The 19,415-nt window shown below is 46.6% G+C and overlaps 1 protein-coding gene across 1 annotated transcript; it reads right to left on the bottom strand.

Moving 5' to 3' along the window:
- Nucleotides 1-9,390: 9,390 nt before the first annotated feature.
- Nucleotides 9,391-18,115, bottom strand: LOC123777244 (uncharacterized). Its single transcript, XM_045773772.2, has 5 exons — nt 17,891-18,115; nt 15,877-15,915; nt 13,851-13,977; nt 13,258-13,356; nt 9,391-10,717 (listed from the first exon to the last, which is right to left on the bottom strand). Exons 1-5 carry the CDS (start codon nt 17,921-17,923, stop codon nt 9,624-9,626), a joined length of 1,392 nt encoding a protein of 463 aa, XP_045629728.2. The 5' UTR covers nt 17,924-18,115; the 3' UTR covers nt 9,391-9,623.
- Nucleotides 18,116-19,415: the final 1,300 nt, after the last annotated feature.

Raw genomic sequence — 19,415 nt, 5'->3', positions numbered from 1 at the left:
GCTTCACTTGTTCTTTTTCAGGTCCTTAAAAAAAATAATTGTTACTTAACAATCCAGATTTTTTTTTAATTCTAGTTTAAAAAGCTTATTCTGTTTGTTATTGTTTAAGCTAAAATTTACAAACACTTACTTAAAACAGTAGAGGACAGACTTAAAAATGCTTTTCCTTCTTCCCAGCCAATATAAGGGACTTAGAAGATTAACTAGTATGTTCTAGCTCAGTGTATGCATTGAGATTATGCACGTTAACTCCATCAGTCTGACTCCACAAGGAAATGTTATTCATGTTTAATGCAAATAATGAGGAGATGTATCAATCTACATATGCATTCCCCTCTTGGGTCCTCATTCCTTCTATCATTGTAAATACTTCATCTGAGATTACTTTCCAAAGTTCTTAAATACTACCCTTAGGATTTCATTTTATGTGTGTTAATCTTCCATTAAAGTCCTCATTTTTGGTTTGAACTAGTCTTATTTTGTACTCTTTCTTGAAAGACAATTTTGACATATATAGAAATCTAGGTTGGCTTGGTTTTTTTCTTCAGCAGATCCTTGAATAGGTCCTTCCCCAGTGTCATAGAACCATAATTATATAGGGACTGAGTGGCAACAAGTAACTTACTTTGTGTATGGTTTTAAGAATAGAAGTATTAGGGCTGGCTGGCTGGCTCAGCCAGTAGAACATGTGACTCTTAATCCCAGGGTACTGAGTTGAAGCCCCAGGTTGGGTGTAGAGATTACTTAAAAATAAAATCTTAAAAAAAAAAAAAGAATAGAAATATTAACATTAAGATGGAGGCATGGAGTTTTGGTTTATCACCCAAAGGGTAGTAGTGCTGAATATGTAGGAAGAATAATAAAATGGATATCTGATGAATTGTATTAGAAAGTGGGTAGCTGCTCTCCAATCCAGTTTTCCCTTTATGGACACACAGCTTCATTTACATGCACCATGTAAATGAGTTTTGGGCAATGGAATATAGGCAGGAATTATTATGAAATTATATCTTCATCATGTTTTCTCATTTGTGCTCCTCCACAGGGTATCTTCTCCAGCCTCAGTGATTTCAGTTTGCACACACCTCCCCAGGACTTAGCCGCAGGGTCAAGCGTGGACTGGGGCCCTTCTGGATGCATTTTTAACATATTCCCGTGTGATGCTAATGCTACTGGTTTGGGAACCACTGGGTTAGAGCACTATTTAATGTTAGAACACAATGATGCTGCAAGTTATCTTTATATCACCTATTTTTAAACCTTTTAAATATTATTGTTTATATAGTATTGGTAACCATAGTCACCATGCTGCACATTTCCAGGACTTTATTTTATGGTTTTTAAGTATATTTTTTCCCCACAGAGGCTAAGGAGGCTTGCCTAAGGCCACTAAGGAGAAGTCTCCTATTACAGCTGGCCCAGGTTGGGGCTTCGCCTAAGGTAGCCACAGAAATCTGGGCCGGTCCTTGTGTTTGGAGCCCTAGAGCAGTATTTCCGAAGGTCCCTGGCAGCGGTTTTCGGCCAAGGTTGTGGAGAATGGGAAAGGCCCATCCTAACCTGGTCACGGGCAGGACAGAAACCACATTACCCAGCAGGCTGTGCCTTGTGCGTGGGTGGCAGGCACTAGTCCCGTAACAACCCAGGAGCCAGGCGTTTCCTCCGTAGAAGTGGTGGCGGGACTTCCGAAGGCGTCAGAGAGGTTGTGGTGGGTCTGTGCCTGTTGGCTGAAAAGGGGGGAAGGAAGGAGAGTAGGACCCACCTCTGCGCTTTTGTGTGAGCCCTGACCCTAGCCTTGCCCGCACTGTCCGGGACCCGCACCGGTCCTCCTTTCTCCAGGTGCCTGGCGGTGGCACCCTCGGCCTTGAGTGCCTTTTACGGAAGTGCGGCCGAGGTAGGGAGTAGGCCGGCCAAGGTCACGCCCTGCCTGGGGCCCGGCAAGATGGGCAGTGGACTAAACTCAAGGGCCCAACTGGTCCCGCTCAGTTCAGGCAGTGGGCTGGCGGTGGGCGAGTGGACGCCAACTGCTGGGACCCTCGCCCTACTGGTCTCAGAGCGCTGTTATAGAGGATCCTGTAACCTAGGGCTTCCCGATCTCCCCTCTGCCCACCTGAGTTTGGGCTCCTGGAGGCCAGTCGCTCTTGGCCCAAGGTCCTTAATCAAGACCAGGAATTGTATGGAGCACTTTCTATCTCTGGAACCAGGTAAGATGAAGGAAGGTTTTCCAGTCACAAGAATGAGCATGAACATACACTTGAATGTGGTACTGAACTGGAAATGTTCGCAAACGCAGGTCCACAGTGTCTTTTATGGTTCCATACAAATTTTAGAACTGTTGTTCTAATTCTGTGGAAAATGCCTTTGAAATGTTGGAAGGGATTCTGTTGAATCTGTACATTGCTTTGGTTAATATGGACAGTTTTAACAGAATTATTTCTTCCAATCTAAGAGCACAGAACATCTTTCCATTTATTTGTGTCTTTTTCAATTTCTTTCATCAAAGTCTTGTATAATATTCAGCATACAGGTCTCTCGCCTCCTTGGTTAAGTTTGTACCTAGGTATTTTACTCTTTTTGCGGCAGTTGTAAATGGGACTGTTTTCTTAATTTCTCTTTCTGCTATTTTGTTAGTATAAAAAAACATGACATTCTTATATATTGGATTTTTTACTTTATAGAACTTTAACTGAATTTGTTTGTTCTAATAGTTTTTTGGTGGAGTCTTAAGGATTTTTTTATATAAAATCATGTCATCTGCAAATAGTGAGTTTTATTTCTTCCTTTGCAATTTGGATGCCTTTTACTTCTTTTTCCTGTCTGATTGCTCTGGCTAGGACTTCCAATGCTATGTTAACTAAAAGTGGTGGGAGTGGGCATTCTTTTTCCTGATATTAAAGGAAAAGCTTTTGGGGTGCCTGGGTGACTCCATCGGTTGAGAATGTGACTTGATTTTGGGTCAGGTCATGATCTCAGGATTGTGGGATCAAGCTTGGGGTCAGGCTCTGCACTCAGCATGGAGTCTGCTTGAGATCTCCCTCTCCCTCTGCCCCTCCTCACCCCGCTAACACGCTCTCTCTAAAATAAATAAATCTTTTTTTTTTTAAAGTAAAATCGGGGTACATGGGTGGCTCCGTTGGTTAAGCATCTGCTTTCGGCTCAGGTCATGATCCTGGGGTCCTGGGATCAAGCCCCACACTGGGCTCTCCACTCAGCGGGAGGCCAGCTTCTCCCTCTCCCTCTGCCTGCCACACCCCCCTGCTTGTGTTCTGTCAAATAAATAAATAAAATCTTTAAAATAAAAAAAGGAAAAGCTTTCAGCTTTTCAATGTTGAGTATGATAGCAGTAGGCTTGTCCTATATGGCCTTTATTATGTTGAGATATATTCCATCTATACCCAGTTTGTTGAGAGTTTTTATCATAAATGGATGTTGAATTTTGTCAAGTGCTCTTTTGTGTCTGTTGAGATGATCATACAACTTTTATCCTTCATTTTATCGATGTGTAGCACACTGGTTGACCTGCTGATGTTCAATCATCCTTACATCCCTGGAATATGTATTGTATTCCCTAACACCGTGACTTCTGTTTGGTATTTTCTTATATTTTCTCTCTCTTTGTTAGAGTTCTCACTATACTCATTTATTCTTCTCCCGAGTTCAGTAAGCATCTTTATGACCATTACTTTGAGCTCTTTATCACGTGAATTACTTTTCTCTGTTTCATTAAGGTTTTTTTTCTGGGGTTTTGTCTTGTTCTTCATTTGGAACATATTCCTCTAGTTTTTCATTTTGCTTGACTGTATTTTTTTTTCTTTCTGTTTGTTTCTATGTATTAGGCACAGTAGCTCTTTCACCCAGTCTTGAGGGAGAACTTTATCATTTAACCTTCCCTTAGCTCTTTCTTTTAAAGATTTTATTTACTTATTTGAGAGAGGGTGAGAGAGCATGAGCAGAGGGTAGGGGCAGAGGGAGAGGGAGAAGCAGACTCCCTGCTGAGCAGGGAGCTTGATGCACAACTGGATCCCAGGATCCTGGGATCCTGACCTGAGCCAAAGGCAGACACTTAACGACTGAGCCACCCGGGTGCCCCAAACGGTCCTTTAGCTCTTCATTATCTCTCAAACCTTTGTCATTATCTAAGTAGCCTGATTTATTCTTGATACGACTTCGTTGTTGAGGGTGTGCCAAGACCCATAAGTATTCCAGAGGGAGGACAGTAATACCTAGTTTCAGGCTAACTGGAGGCTAGATCATAAGGCAGCAGTTCTTAAGATATGCAAGTACATACAGTTGCATTGGATCATAATCCTAAGCCCTGCTGGCCTTGAGGTCAGGTGATCTACAGGTGTCTCTTTGGTGACAGTTGCAAACGTTGGGGCTCCAGACAAGTGCATGAGCTCCCTTCCAGGAGGTACTGGCTCACTGTAGCAAGACCAAGGAAGAGCACAAAGATGGTGTCCTCTGGCCTACGTTCCCTAGGAGCATTTCCATATCCTCCAGATGCATGGTAAACCTGAAGCCTGCACCTCCAAGATTAGTAAATAGGTCTTTTCCACAGGAAGATGGGGTGTGTTTCAGTCTCCTGTCTGTGCTGTGCCCTGGGGGTGGTAGCCTGCCAAGAACTTTCTCTGATTGTTTGGGGCTTTGTGAGGCCCAGAAATGCTGTTTCCCTGGCCAGAGCCAGGTACTCAAGGGACGTCCCTTCTGTGGGCTGTGTGTGCGGTGTTCAGCCACCCTGCTTTGGTGGGGGCCACAGGAGTGGGACGGGGGCAAGGTTCACACACTGGTGCTAGCAGGTTAGAGAAAGAGTATAAAGCTGGTGCCCCCCAGTGCTGGCACTAGTAAGGTAGAGGGAGAATGCAAAAATGGTGTCTCCACCCCAGGAGAGAGTTCTAGCATGCTCCTGCTCATCCAGCAGATGCTTTAAAATTAACACATATTATTAACACATTATTAACATTAAAATTAACACATCTCCACATATACTGTAGGAGCTTTTCAAAACTGCTGCTTTTGTATTGGATCCTGGGCTGAGTGATTCTGCGTGCCAGCCTTTTAAGAGTCGAATCTCTAGGCACCTGGGTGGCTTAGTAGGTTAAGTGCCTGCCTTCAGCTCAGGTCATGATCCCAAAGTCCTGGGATCGAGTCCTGCATCGAGCTCCTTGCTCAGAGGGAGCCTGCTTCTCCCTCTGCCTGCCACTCCCCCTGCTTGTGCTCTCTCTGTTGCTAGCTCTCTGTCAAAAAGAGTGGAGTCTCCATTCCCTATAGCCTATGATTCTCCGGACATAATGTCTATTCATGTCTTCTGCCCATCTTTTAATTGGATTATTTGTTTCCTGCGTGTTGGATTTTACCAGTTCTTTATATATATTGGATACTCTTTATCAGATATGTCATTTGCAAATATTTTCTCCCATCCTGTAGGTTGCCATTTAGTTTTGTTGATTGTTTCTTTTGCTCTGCAGAAGCTTTTTTTATGTAGTCCCAATTGTTTATTTTTGGTTTTGTTTTCCTTGCCTCAGGGGACCTATCTAGAAAAAAAGTTGTTTTCTCTTTGTTCTTTTCGTATTAGTGGGTTTAAAAAAAAAAAAGATTTTAGAGAGATCACATGAGAGTTGGGGGACAGAGGGAGAGAGAGAATCCTCAAGCAGACTCCCCACTGAGCATGGAGCCTGACATGAGGCTCGATCCCTAGACCCTGAGATCATGACCTGGAGCTGAAATCGAGAACTGGCTGCCCAACTGACTGAGCCCCTCAGGTGTCCCTAACAAACTAGCTTTTTTTTTTTTTTTTTTTTTTTAAGTAGGCTCCATGTTGGAGCCCAGTGTGGGGCTTGAATTCACAACCCTGAGATCAAGACCTGAGCTGAGATCAAGAGTTGGATGCTCAACTGACAGAGCCATCCAGGTGCCCCACGTATTAGTGGTTTTTGATTTGTGGTTACCATTAGGCTGTGTATAACATCTTCTGCATATAGCAAGTCTATATTAAGTTGATGGTCATTTAAGTTTGGACCCATTCTTTACTCCTCTCCTCCCCCCCCTCCACACACATTTTAGGTGTATGTTGTCATATTTAGTAGTTTTGTGTTCCCTACCTTCATACTGTCATTTTGGCCTTTCCTTTCCAAAGAGTCCCCTGTAATATTTCTTGCAGAACTGGTCTAGTGGCCATAAACTCCTTTAGTTTTTGTCTGTCTGGGAAACTCTTTATATCTCCAATTCTGAATGTCAGTCCTGCTGGATAGAGTATTCTTGGCTGCAGATTTTCCCCATTCAGCACTTTGAATATATCATACCACTCCCTTCTGATTTGGAAAGATTCTGCTGAAAAATCCCAATAGCCTTATGGGGTTTCTCTTGCATGTAACTGTCTTCTCTTGTCTTGCCACTTTTAAAATTTTTTATCACTATATTTTGGCATCTTAATTACAATATGCCTTGGTATGGATCTGCTTTTGATTTTATTAGGGGTTCTGTGTGCCTCTTAGATATGGATATCTGTTTGGTTTCTTCTTCTTTTTAAGATTTTACTTATTTGAGAGATAACAAGTGGGGAGGAGAGGGAGAAGCAGGCTCCTCGCTGAGCAGGGAGCGTGATGCAGGGCTCCATTTCAGGCCCCTGGGATCATGACCTGAGCCAAAGGCAGACACTTAACCGACTGAACCACCCAGGTGCCCCAGTTTAGGGAATTTCCAGCTATTACCTCTTCAAGTATGTTCTCTCTCTTCTCCTCCTCTTCCTTTTCTTTCTCCTATAATGCGAATGTTAGTACATTTGACAGTTACTGAGCTCCCTAAGTCTATTCTTGTTTCACATAATTTTTCTTTTGTTCATCTTGATTACTTTCCATTACTCTTCTAGGTCATTAATTCATTCTGCTTTTTCCAGCCGGCTGTTCATTGCATCAGGTGTGTTTCTAATCTCGTTTATTGGACTCTTCATCTCTGATTGTTTGTTTATCTCTGTGTTAAGGGTCTCACTGGTATCTTCCACTCTTTTTGGCCCCTCACGCTTTCCACGCTAACTGCTACAGGTACTTGTTTTCCCGGTGCATTCTCCTCTGTGGGAGTGTCTCTTGCTCTTCTCCATCAGCGCAGCTCTCTCCCCAGCACAGCAGCCACGATCCAGTTCTCTCCCAAACCATGTCTCCACACTTCCCACCTTCTTTCATGCGCCTTCTTCTCTAGCTTTGGTTGTGGAGTTGGTTCTACCAGTCTTTAGGCTGATTTCTGGGATATTTAGGATGGTTCCTAGTCTGCCACCATCACTCCCCTACCTCCAAATTTTTTTTTGCTAAGGTTTTGCTGTATTGAGGTTCACTCTGTAATTTGTTTTAGTATCATCCACATTTAGTATCATGTTAGTATCGGGTTCCCTTAATTAGTTGGGAGGTGTTTGAACTTTTTTTTAAAAAGATTTTATTTATTTGAGGGGCGCCTGGGTGGCACAGTCCTTATGCGTCTGCCTTCGGCTCAGGGCATGATCCCGACGTTCCGGGATCGAGCCCCACATCAGGCTCCTCTGCTAGGAGCCTGCTTCTTCCTCTCCCACTCCCCCTGCTTGTGTTCTCTCTCGCTGGCTGTCTGTCTCTGTCAAATAAATAAATAAAATCTTTAAAAAAAAGATTTTATTTATCTGAGGGACAGCGAGAGAGAGCAAGTAAGTATGAGCAGGGAGAAGGGCAGAGAGAGAAGCAGACTCCCCACTGAGCAAGGAGTCCGATGCAGGGCTCGATCTTGGGACCCCGAGATCATGACCTGAGCCAAAGGCAGATACTTAGCTGACTAAGCCACCCAGGTGCCCCTGAGCTTTGTTTTGTAAGACTTTGTATACAGTTGGTACTGTTTTAGCTTTAAATATGCTATAGAAGTTCCTACATGTTCCAGGGACGACCCTAAGCTGAGAGCCACAGAGAAAACTGAAACATAAGTCCTATAACCACAAGAAATTGAAATTGTCCAACAGCTCAAATAAGTGGAAACCAGAATCTGTCTTAGAGACTCCAGAAAAGAACACATCCCTGCAAACATCTTGATTTTAACTTATCGAGACCTGTCCTGTGTAGGACTTCTGATCTACAGAACTATAATATAATGTGTTGTTTAAGCTATAGGTTTGCGGTCATCTGTTAGGACAGCACTAGAAAGCTAATACATCAACATCATTCTGTGAGCATTTCTCGACTGATCCAAGAATATTTCCTAGGCTCATGTACCTTCCTGTACCAACCTGGAAATAGCCTCTAAGGATTTCTGGGTTTTTTTTTTTTTACTGAAAAACTGTACCAATAACTGTGCATTAAATATGCTCACGCCTATTGGAATGCCACTGCTGTCTAGGCTCTCTCAGAAGAGTTAGTGGATATGTACACAGGTAACTATGTCTACATACACTGAAAATCTTTATGTACATTTAAATCCACAAAGATTTCACAGGATTGGGTAAGGACTCATAAGACTCCAGCATACTCAGATAAGGCTTTTATTTACAAGCAACGATATAGTACCATAAGAGAAAAAGAATATAATACGAAACATGCAGTTGCTAAGAAATAAATAAATTGAACTTCCTGAAAATGAAAATTCTGCCCTAGGAAAGAGATTGTTAAGAAATGAAAATTTTAAAAAAAGAGAAAAAAAAAAACAAAAATCAAAGGCACAGACCGTGAGAAGACATTGGTAAAGCATATATCAAATAAGGAACTTCTATGTAGAATATATTAAATCACAAAACAATTAGAAACCAACCAATTTTTCTAAAAGTAGGAAAAAAACATGAAAAGATAATTCACTAAAGAAGATGTATGGGTGGTGGATAAACACAAAGACTAATGCTCAACACTGAGTCATTAGAGAGACAGGTTAACACCACACACCTACTAGAACGGCTGAAATGAATGGCCCATGTGTTACATACAAGGATCAGCAATGATGTGAAGAAACTGGAAATCTAATACTCTAGGAAGAAATATGAAATGGCATTAACCATCTAGAACACAAGCTGGCAAGTTCTTATAAAATTAAATCTTTAGATCAACTTCCTGCATGACAGTGTGAGGAGCTTTGCAGGCCTGCTTCCCATTGACACTGGGGAAATTATAAAAACACAAGTTAAAGTCTCTGGAAATGGTCCTACAGTATACAGCAAATGAGGAAACACTTAATCAAGAACATCTAATATTCAGTAAGAACAGCAAGAGCCAGTCACATTTGAACTAAGACCATTCCCTCTCTCCCCACTCCAATGATAGAGATGGAAACTCCACTCCAGACTAATACATCTAAGAACACAGGACTCCCTCTCCCTAGAGCTCCCAGGCAGAGGCTTAGCTTCTCAGGAGGCAGTATGTCAGCATATTTGGATGAATGATGTTCAATTGCTGGCTCCCTCATAAAGGCTACTTTCAGAGCTCCTCTCAGTTTTCAGTTAGGTTAATCAGGAGACTGCATGTGTACTGCACTCCTAAGGCCTCTCTCTAGTCTGAACATTCTGGTGCTCAACAAGGTTAAGCCTTTGGCTGAAGCCTTTCTTCACGTTTATTCATTAGGCCTATGTGGACTGAAGTTTCTGTTGCTGAATCAGGGCAGACCTCTGGTTAAAGGCTTGTCCACATTAGCTGCATTCAAGACTTTTCTCCACTGTGAACTTTCTGGTGCTGAATGAGGTTGAAACGCTGGCTAAACGATTTCCCACAGTTGCTGCACTCATAAGGCATTTCTCCCGTGTGAATCCTCCGATGTTTAACAAGGCTGGAGCTGTGGCGAAAAAATTTCCCACATTCCCTGCACTCATAAGGTCTTGCTCCAGTGTGAACCCTCTGATGTTTAACGAGGCTGGAATTCTCACTAAAGAATCTTCCACATTCATTGCATTTAAAAGGCTTTTCTCCAGTGTGAACTTTCCGATGTTGCATGAGGCTAGAGCTTTGGCTAAAAAACTTACCACATTCGCTGCACTCATAAGGCCTTTCTCCAGTGTGAACCCTCCAGTGATTAATAAGGCTTGACTTGTGGCTATAGAATTTCCCACATTCACTGCACTTATAAGGTCTTTCTCCAGTGTGAACTCTCTGATGTTTCATGAGGCTTGAGTTAAAGCTAAAGAATTTCCCACATTCACTGCACTCATAAGGCCTCACTCCAGTGTGGATCCTATGATGCTGAACAAGTGTGGAATTATGCCTGAAGGCTTTTCCACATTCACTGCATGTAAAAGGCTTTTCTCCAGTGTGAACTCTCTGGTGTTGAATGAGGTCGGCATTGCGGCTAAAGGATTTTCCACATTCACTACACCCATAAGGCCTTTCTCCAGTGTGAACTATTTGATGTATAAAAAGGTTTGATTTATGGCTAAATAATTTCCCACATTCACTGCATTCATAAGGCTTTTCTCCAGTATGTAGTCTCTGGTGCTGAACAAGTAAGTATTTCTGACCAAAGGCTTTCCCACATTCGCTGCATTTGTAATGCCTTTTTCCAGGGTGAAAGGCCTCCCCACTTTTGGTGCTCCTTTGTGGCTCCCCTCCGCCACGGGTCACCTGATGGTTGAGAAAACCAGAACTAATTGGGAAGTCCTTCCCACCCTCCCCACCTTCTCTTCTTGAAGGTTTCCCTCCACAATGCAGCTTCTGGTGTTGAAATTTTGCTCTGAGCACTCCTGCTATATAAACACTCTGTTCACGAGGAGCTTCCTCAGCCTCTGCTCTATGCCGCCAACCTGAAAGCAAAGAAATTAGTGGGAGGACATAGCATGCTTACAAACGTGTCACACACCCCCAGTAAATAGTCCATCGTATTGCTGGCAGAATCAGGCTTGAGGCTCAGAGTGAGGAAGGGCCTACTGTGCCATGCTGGACCTGGCAAGCTCGCAGATTGGTGGGAGGCCTCATGAGCTGCAAGGACACAAGGATGGAGGAGGGCAGCTCAGGGAGGAGAGGCTGGGTCTCCAACTACCCCTCTGCAAATGGCCTTCAGCAAGGCTGCTGATAACCCAGGAACACAGGGCAGAAGGGTGTGGTCAGGGACTATTAAGGATACACGCACACCTCATGACACGTTCTGTGAAAGCCTGTATCATAATCTCGAAAACTTCATGTTCTCCTCCTGCCTCAACCTCCCCACAGACAGGCCATGAACTCTGCGACCACATACACTAGTGGGATGTGGGCCCCTGCCACAGGTCCTCCTTCCCACCCTCCCCCTTGACTGGGACCTAGCACCATTCAAACGCGCCAGTGAAATCCCCTCACTCCTTTTCTTGTGCATCCCACCCTGACTCCCAGTGAAGGTCCACAGGTCCTCTCTACTTCTCCCAGCCTGGCTGAGCCCACTCCCTTGGGACTCCCTCCCACGTGACACCCCACCCCCACCCCCCGCAGCGTGCAGTGACTGTCTCTCTAGGACCTGTGAATATAATAAATTTTGTTATTCCTGCACCTCTCCTGTCGTGGCTGCGCCTATTCTCATAAGAGAATACGAAACGATTTACATAGCAAACAGGATGGTCTCTGATGCCAATCATTCACAGGTGAGGGAGGACCTAAGAAATGCCCCTTAACTGCTTGGCTTACTAACTGGCTGTCTACCACCTGGGAAGGCTGGGTGTCGTGCTGGCGTTCCCGTGTGCTGCTCTGAGCTGCTCTGTGTTGCCTCTCTCAGGCACTGCCAAGGCTTTCCACCCTAAATTGTGGAGCTCATTCTCCTAAAATACCCTGAGACTTCACTACTGGCCAGCCCTGACTCAACAGGGTGCTGGTGAGGAGGGGGGAGTATTCTCCTGGTGCTCCCTGAGTAAGGAACAGACTGGTAGAATTGGCTAAAAACATCATGAAGTCTCCAGTGGAATCGAGGGTGAGAGTAAGCAAGGGTGAGAGTGGAAGGGTAACCTCCTTGCAGCCGCCAAAGAAACGATGTATATCAGTTGTTGGCTCTTAGCTGATCTGTCTACAGAGGAGGGCTCAGTAACCCTCAGGAGATAACTCCTGTGGACTCATGGCACCAGGACTGGGAGGTTTTTCACGTGCCCATTCAAGTCCATGCTGCTCCTCAGTCCGAAGCAGGGATACTGCCTCTCCTTCATGGGAAGTCCACCATGGCACCCTGTGAGGGTCAGTCCTGGCGGCAACCCCCTCACTGTGTGTGGCTGCTGCGGCTCTCTGCCTCCCAAGCCCGTGGGCATCAGTGGGCCCCATCCCTGGAGTTAAGTGGCTCAAGTTCTTATGGCCCAGGATCTCTAACACCTCTCAATAACCAGAGGAAGTCAGCCAATAATTCAACAAGGGTAGACACCTTCGAAACCCTTCTGGGTTCTGCTTCATGCTGCTGCCTATCAACTTGCCAACTCTGCTCCCAAGGTCTGGGACCAATCCCAAAAGGACATCCAGCCACCGCAGCTCTCCTCAATGGATTCCAATCCAGCTGAGGTCACCTTAAGAGATGGGGGGGGGGGGGCACAGGAATGAAGCAGCCAAGATCTTTCCAGACCCAGGAGGTCAAGAACACAGATCACAAGGAATTAGAAACTAAAACTCATGTCTTCACAAGACTGGAAATCCAAACTGTTCTAAAAGATTTCATGCAAAGAGATGGGGTAAAGGAGCTCACTGGTTACCAAGAGCATTTAATACGGGCTTGCAGCTCCTGCTCACAGAGAGCCCCAGAGATGAGGCAGCTGCTGGCATTACTCAAGAGCCTAAGATACATAATTTACTTAAAGATCCTCTGGCCCGCCAAGTTCAATTTTCACATGATATTTTGAGCTGAAGGCACCTATTCTCGTACACCCCACCACCACCGGCCCCCAGGAAAAGCATTTGCTCATAGGTCCTCACTCTCTCCTTCCCCCTGCTTGGTTGAGCCCACTCCCTGGGTGCTCCCTCCCCTGTGAACCACCTCCCACGCACCCCCCCCCCCAGCATATCGTGACTGTCTCTCTAGACCTGTTGAGCATAATCAACTTTGTTTTCTCCTGAGCTGCTCCTGCGTCTCCTCTTGTGGCTGTGCCTGACTGACCACCTCACGAAGAAGACAAAGGCAGGCCACTGTTGGGGAGTAAGGAGCAGTAGGACAGATAGAGAGGTGGGGGACGGCTCTGGGTCAGAAATCAGAGTAGACATAATAAGTGCGCAACTGAGAAAAGATGGAAATCAGCTGTGGACCGTGCCTTGGCACCATATCATCAGGGCCCAGCCAAAGGATTCCTGGCATGACCTGAGCCCATCCCTGAGTTCACGCCTGCCAGCTCCGCCCTCCAAGTACCTCTTGGCATGGCTGCAGTCAAGACTTCACAGGGAGGCAAAAAGGGTTCTCTCCACCACTCCAGTTGGGTAATTTCATGTGTCCTGGAAGATGCAAGTCCTAAGGGAGAGAGAACACAGAAGGGTCAAAGTGACCGACCCCACGACAGCCCACAGAAAAGAAAACGAAATATTACAGAAGAATCTTGGAGGAGACTCTTGCAAAAACAACCCAGTGAAGCAGTTGCCATGTCGGTGCAGGCACATCCCATGTGTCAGCCAAAGGAGAGCAGAACCTGGTGCACGGAGCTGCCAGAGATCTTTCCAGCATCCCCGGGCCACGGAGAGGCCAACAGGGTGTGATCCATCAGGCTGACTGCAAGACTTCTAATTCCCACATCTTTTCCTGCACAGCTTTGGGGCAGCAAGTATTGAGGCAGCTCAAGAAGGGAAGGGGTGGTGCACACAACCGAGGCTATCACAACACGTACTCAAGTGCACAGGGAAGGAAGAAATGCCCACAGTCCAGCTCTGGGAAGGCGAGACCTGCCCCTGAGGTAAAGGGGAAGAGCAGAGCCCAGCCCAGGACATTAGAATGGGTTGTGAGGACCTTACCCAGAGAGGCCATCAGTGAAAAGTTCTCCAGCATCACATCACGGTACAGGAGTCTCTGGGCTTCGTCAAGGAGCCCCCACTCCTCCCAAGAGAAGTAGACAGCCACATCCTCAAAGGTCACATGGCCCTGTCAAGACAGGATAGTTGAGCTGATGTGTAGTAGCTTCCTTTCCCAGCACTCTAGACATCCTCACAAACGTCCACCCTCCTCCAGAGTTCCCCCACCTCAGAGGAAATACCAAGTCCTGGTGCCACTGATGTGACCTGCTTGCTCCTCACTGTCCCAACAGGCACTGTGTTCAGTCCTCAGCAACAACAGGTGGGCAGGTAATAGCCATCTGAGCTCTAGGCCTGCCAGACAATTCACCTGGGGTCTCCCAGATTGTGCTTCCCCAACAACTAACTTGGGCCACTATTCTCCCTTCAGCCCCCAGTACAAGAGCCTGGAGCCATCAGTTTACACTCCCACCCAACATGCACAATGCTGTACCACACCTCCCTTCACTGCCATCCCTCCAACCCTCACTGCCACCAGCACCCCCTCCACCACATCATGCATCTCCCTGGCCTCACCACACGCTAGTGTGTACATGCCATCCAGAGGGTGCTTGGCAAATATAATCAGAATCCCATTCTGTCCCAGAATTCCAATGACGTTGACTGCCAGAGGCAACCGGCAAGCCTGCCTTCAAGGTCTTCCTGCCTGGCCCATATCCTTGCTTCATCCTCAGCCACCAGGAATCACACACAGATTTCAGACACCCTCGGCCCTCTTCCACATCTGTGCTGCGAAGGTGTCCCCTTACCCATCTCAGTTTCCTCTGATGCTTAATTCAAAGCCCAAGCCCAAGTCCACTTGTCTCTCATGCTAGGCCTCCGATTGTCCCAGAGGATCCCATTTTATCTTAAACTAATCCCCTGGTCCCAGCAAGGGTCAGAACAAGAGCCTGGGGATCCCAGAGCTGAAAAAATAAGCAGTGGCACCAGCTTCACTGTCACCTCACTGCCTTGTCTCCACATCTGTCTCATGTCCACTGGCCAGACCCTCTTCATGCCTATACCCTGACCACAGGGACACTATTCTCCCTCATGTGTCTTTGTGAAGCCCACTACCCCCATCCAGGTGTCCAGCAAGAGACTTGGCCCCACACTCTCCTTCTTGTTACCTGATGATGCTCCTGCCAAATCTGATCCATACAGCCATCCTGGTCCACACACCATCAGTACTGTGGGTGTCTCCAATTTGACCACATCACCTCAACTCCACACTCATGTGTCCAGGTGCCCACTCGACACACCCACCTGTGGGTCTCTGAAGCATCACAGTTCAACATAGCCCAAACCTGACTCCTGATATTCCCACTGAAAATGACTCTTACCACCAATTCTGACATGGTGGTACTTGCCTGCTTCTAGCTACTGCTACATCTCAGAGTCACTGCTAACCCTTCCACTTCTTCTCCCACCCTCCACATCAGAAAGTCTGCCTGGACCTACTGAAAAAACAGATGCAGATTCCAACACGTGTCCCACCTCCACAGCCACCACTAGCACTCACTTGGACTACTGCAGCCGCCCCCTCCCCAGTTTGCTCTCTGCCGTGCAGCAGGAGGAGCTCATTAAGTCTGGTCCTATCACCTCCCTCTTCTGCTCCAAACCTTCCCTGGCTCCCAGCACTCCAGAATAGAGGCTCCGCTCCTGGCTTCCATTCCAGGTCTAATTTGTTTCCTACTGTTTCCACCAGACATAATAGAGACCTGAGGTTGCATGAGCATTCCCAGCCCAGCCTCACCTCTAGCATTTTCTAATGTTTATCACCGTGAATGTAATATCTTATAAATGCCATGCCACTGCTTGCCAGAAATGGGAACCAATCCATGTAATTCCTGGTCTGGACTCAGGCCCCTGATCTTCCAGGGATCTACGATGGAAGAGGAGGGAGAACAGCAGGCAAAGAGTCACAGAATCTACAGCCCACGCAGGTGGGAACTGAATAGGATGAGGATTTGGGATACCTCCCACTTACCTCTGCATGGTCTGGAAGCAAATCTGCAGCAATACGAACCTATAGAAAAGCAAAGCCATGAGAAGCAGGGAACAGTGTTGGGCCACAAAGGCCCACCCAAGCCCTTCACATCATCTGGGCCTCAGTCCTCAGGGATGCCTCTTACCAGCTGTGTGACTTCAGATAAATACTCAACCTCCATGTGCCTCAGTGCTGTCATCTGTGAAATGGGGATAATAGTGGTGCCCACCCTGTGGGGCTATTATTTGTACTGAATTCCTTCCTATGTGTCAAGTACTAAGTAGTGACTTTTACTGTCCTCATAATTAACACTTCTGTCAACATTTTCAGTGCAAATAAACTGATAGGCATTGAAAATGTGTTTTGTATGTGCCTTTTAACTAAAAGAATATGATATTTAAAACATTTAATTTTAGGGACACCTGGGTGGCTCAGTCAGTTAAGCGTCTGCCTTCAGCTCAGGTCATGATCCCAGGATTCTGGGATCAAGTCCCGCATGAGGCTCCTTGCTTGGCGGGGAACCTGTTTCTCCCTCTGCCTGCCACTCTCCCTGCTTGTGCGTGGTCTCTGACAAATAAATAAATAAATCCTAAAAAAAAAAAAAAAAAGACATTTAATTTTAATCGGATGCTTAGAAGTATATTAAAACTTCAATCAGTAAGTCTTACATCAATTTAACTTGTTAAACCCATGTTATTTTAATGCCTACGTATGTATGTGTATACACACGTGTATACATACACACGTGTGCAAACGTATATATACAAACATATATGTATTTTTACCAGTTAATGTTTAAATAAACACTTCATATAAACTCACATGTTAATGAACTGGGGATTGGGCCTGAAGAAACAGTAGATACTAGTCCTGGTGGCAACCTGGCTGCTTGCTACACACTATCTTAAAGGCAGTCCTGCTGGGGGCCTTTCCAGCTACTCATCCCTCTTGCCCTGAAGGCTGGGGGCACTTAAGCACCAAAAGGGGCTGCTCCACTCACCTGACCTTTCCTTTTCTCCACAAGGACTGGACTTGAGGGCTTGCTGAGCCCAGAATGGCAAGCCCACACCACTGAACATCTCAGTCTCCATTCCAGTCCCGGGTTCTTAGACCCTATAACCTTCCACTCCTGTACACACCAACCAGAACCACTAAGGATTACAGGGATCACCCTTCTGAAAGTAGCCCCACCGTCCAGGCACATCTGAAATAAGAACTTTAAGATTCTCCCTCCCAAGTAGGAGTCCCAGGCCTTGCCCTGGTCCAGGACAGTATCAACCACCTCTTGAATATCTTCTGCCCAGATCCCTCCCCAGGACTTCAGATGTGAGTGAGCAAGCACCCATATGACACCTGCGCTGGACATTACCCTATCCCAAATCCAACTCCTACTCTTTTCCCTGAAACCTGTTCCGTGCACTGACCTCCCCATCTCCATCCTACCAGATATTTTCAGGAAACACTTACAAAAAGGCAAACAGAAACACAGATGGTCCTTCATTCCCTTCTTTCTCTCACAGCCACTTCTGATGCATCAGATGCATCCTGTTCAGTTTTTAAAATCCCTCCTCCAAGATCTATCAGTCCGTCCCTCTACTGCCATCAGTACGGTCCAGTCCTGGTCACAACTCTCCTGTAGTCTATTGTATGGACTTCCTCCACTCTCCTTACACCATCCCTTTGAGTTCCCTAAAAAGCCTTCGAAAACTTTGAGCAACAGATGGGAGTCCGTCCCTCCTCTGTTCACAACCCTCTGTGGCCATCAGAGCCCTCAGAACGAAGGCCCAGGCCTTTCCACTGTAACCTGTCCCCTCTCAAGCTGTTCCCTGTGGACACGAGATAGACCCCAGTTTATGACTCGAGCTCAGGCCCTGTCCTGTGCCTATAACCCTCCCACTCCCTATCACACTGGTTGGCAGAAACGCGGACACGAGCGCCTCACTGTCCCGGACCCAGGGGGGGCCGCTCCCTAGGGCTCAGCTTGCGCGGGGACCGCCCGGGTATCAGCGCCTACCTGAGCCAAGTCCCTCTGCGCGGCCGCCGCCATCGGACTCTGCGGGCGGAACGGCGCCCGGAGGGCGGGAGGACCCGTCTGCGCACCCCCGACCCCGATCCCTCGGGGCGACCGAACCTCGGACCGCCTTCTCTCGCCGCTTCCCGCTCTCGTCACCCCAGCTCCACAGCAGCCTTCCCGAACCTCTAATCAGACACAGCAGCCCCAGAGACCACAAAACGCCCGCCCCCGCGGCCGCGGCAGAAGTCCCGCCCAGCGCGTTCCGCGTGCGAGGAAACGTCCGCTTTCATTGGCAGAGCGCAGGCGGCGCGGCGCGCAGCGCCCTCGGGGTAATGTAGTTCCCACCGAGCCCAACGTGGAGAAAGTGGCCTGCCTGGCAGAGTTGGCGGGCAGGAGAAATCTGGGTCAAGAACTGTCCCTCTCTGTCAAATAAATAAATAAAATCTTAAAAAAAAAAAAAAAAAAAGAACTGTCCCATACTTTCTCTCCTCCAGAGACTATCCTAAATGTAGATGTCCCTGGATTTCAGTTTCCCTGCGCAGCGAGTACTACAGTCTTTGCTTCTCTTGAAGGGCTTCAAGAGAGTCTTGAGAGCCACAATACATTGGTTTCCTCGTATTGAACCAGTTGTACGTTACCAAACTTCCCTTACCAAGGCGATGTCCAATATCAAAGACAGCGGTGGTGAAGCGATGCCTGATGTGTGAGGGAAAAATGACGCAGTTCTGAACGAGGTGGGGGGATAGTTGTGGACCCCAAGTGTTCACCTTCCTCCCTCACCCCACACATCTGTGCCCTTTCCAATTTTAAGGGCCCAACATTGGTGTTCAAGTAGGACAATGGGCTTCAAAACCATAAGCCAACACGCTGTCACTCCCACATTTCCCCCCCTCATCCCTTTCTACTCCGTGTTCCCACTGCCCTTTCATCTCCAGACACAAAGCAAACTCCCTGCAGGTTGGAAGGATGCTGGACCATTGTTGACACCAGGAAGCATTAGTAAAAGAAATGCCACCACTTTAGTATGTGTTCTCCCAGCACCTCCCTTACCACTGACTCCATTTCTTTTGAGTCAGTCTTCATTTCCCCAATTCTTCTGTACCTTTTATTTGTGGGCTGAGCAGTGACTGAATCCATCACTGCTTGGAATGCCTGAGAACAAAAGAAGATGAAGCATTCACTCCTTCCTGGGATTTTCTGGAAGTAGGTGTTAAGTACTAGCAAAAGTACTCTAGAAAGGAGGTGAGGAGTCAGTATTGGAGTTGAGAACATGAAATGATAGAGACCCAAGTGGCATTAGTTCTTTAGTTCAGGCCTCAATGTGGCATGTGACTATAGACTGTCATTTAGGGAAATAAACATAGGTGGTAAAACTATAAAGACATCAAGGGCATGATTATCGAAAATGTCGGGTGAACTCCGGGGGGCAGAGGGTCATGTAAGGGGAGCAAGCGACAAGGAATGCCTAAGAAACATTATATATTCTGTTTTACACAGGATGATAGTTTTATAGGTATGGTCTTTG

Source organism: Ursus americanus, chromosome 21 (assembly GCF_024610735.1).
Source record: "Ursus americanus isolate L20-20 chromosome 21, mUrsAme1.1.p, whole genome shotgun sequence".
Taxonomy (NCBI): Eukaryota; Metazoa; Chordata; class Mammalia; order Carnivora; family Ursidae; genus Ursus; species Ursus americanus.
This window is presented reverse-complemented; position numbering and strand designations above follow the sequence as displayed.

What these genes read in the sequence shown, in the direction of transcription:
- LOC123777244 (XM_045773772.2), bottom strand. Translation starts at nt 17,923, where the DNA reads ATGGCGGCGGCCGCGCAGAGGGACTTGGCTCAG. An exon ending in CGCAGAGGGACTTGGCTCAG is followed by an intron (nt 15,916 to 17,890) that starts GTAGGCGCTGAT and finishes GCTTTTCTATAG; the next exon opens with GTTCGTATTGCTGCAGATTT. An exon ending in TGCTTCCAGACCATGCAGAG is followed by an intron (nt 13,978 to 15,876) that starts GTAAGTGGGAGG and finishes CTGTCTTGACAG; the next exon opens with GGCCATGTGACCTTTGAGGA.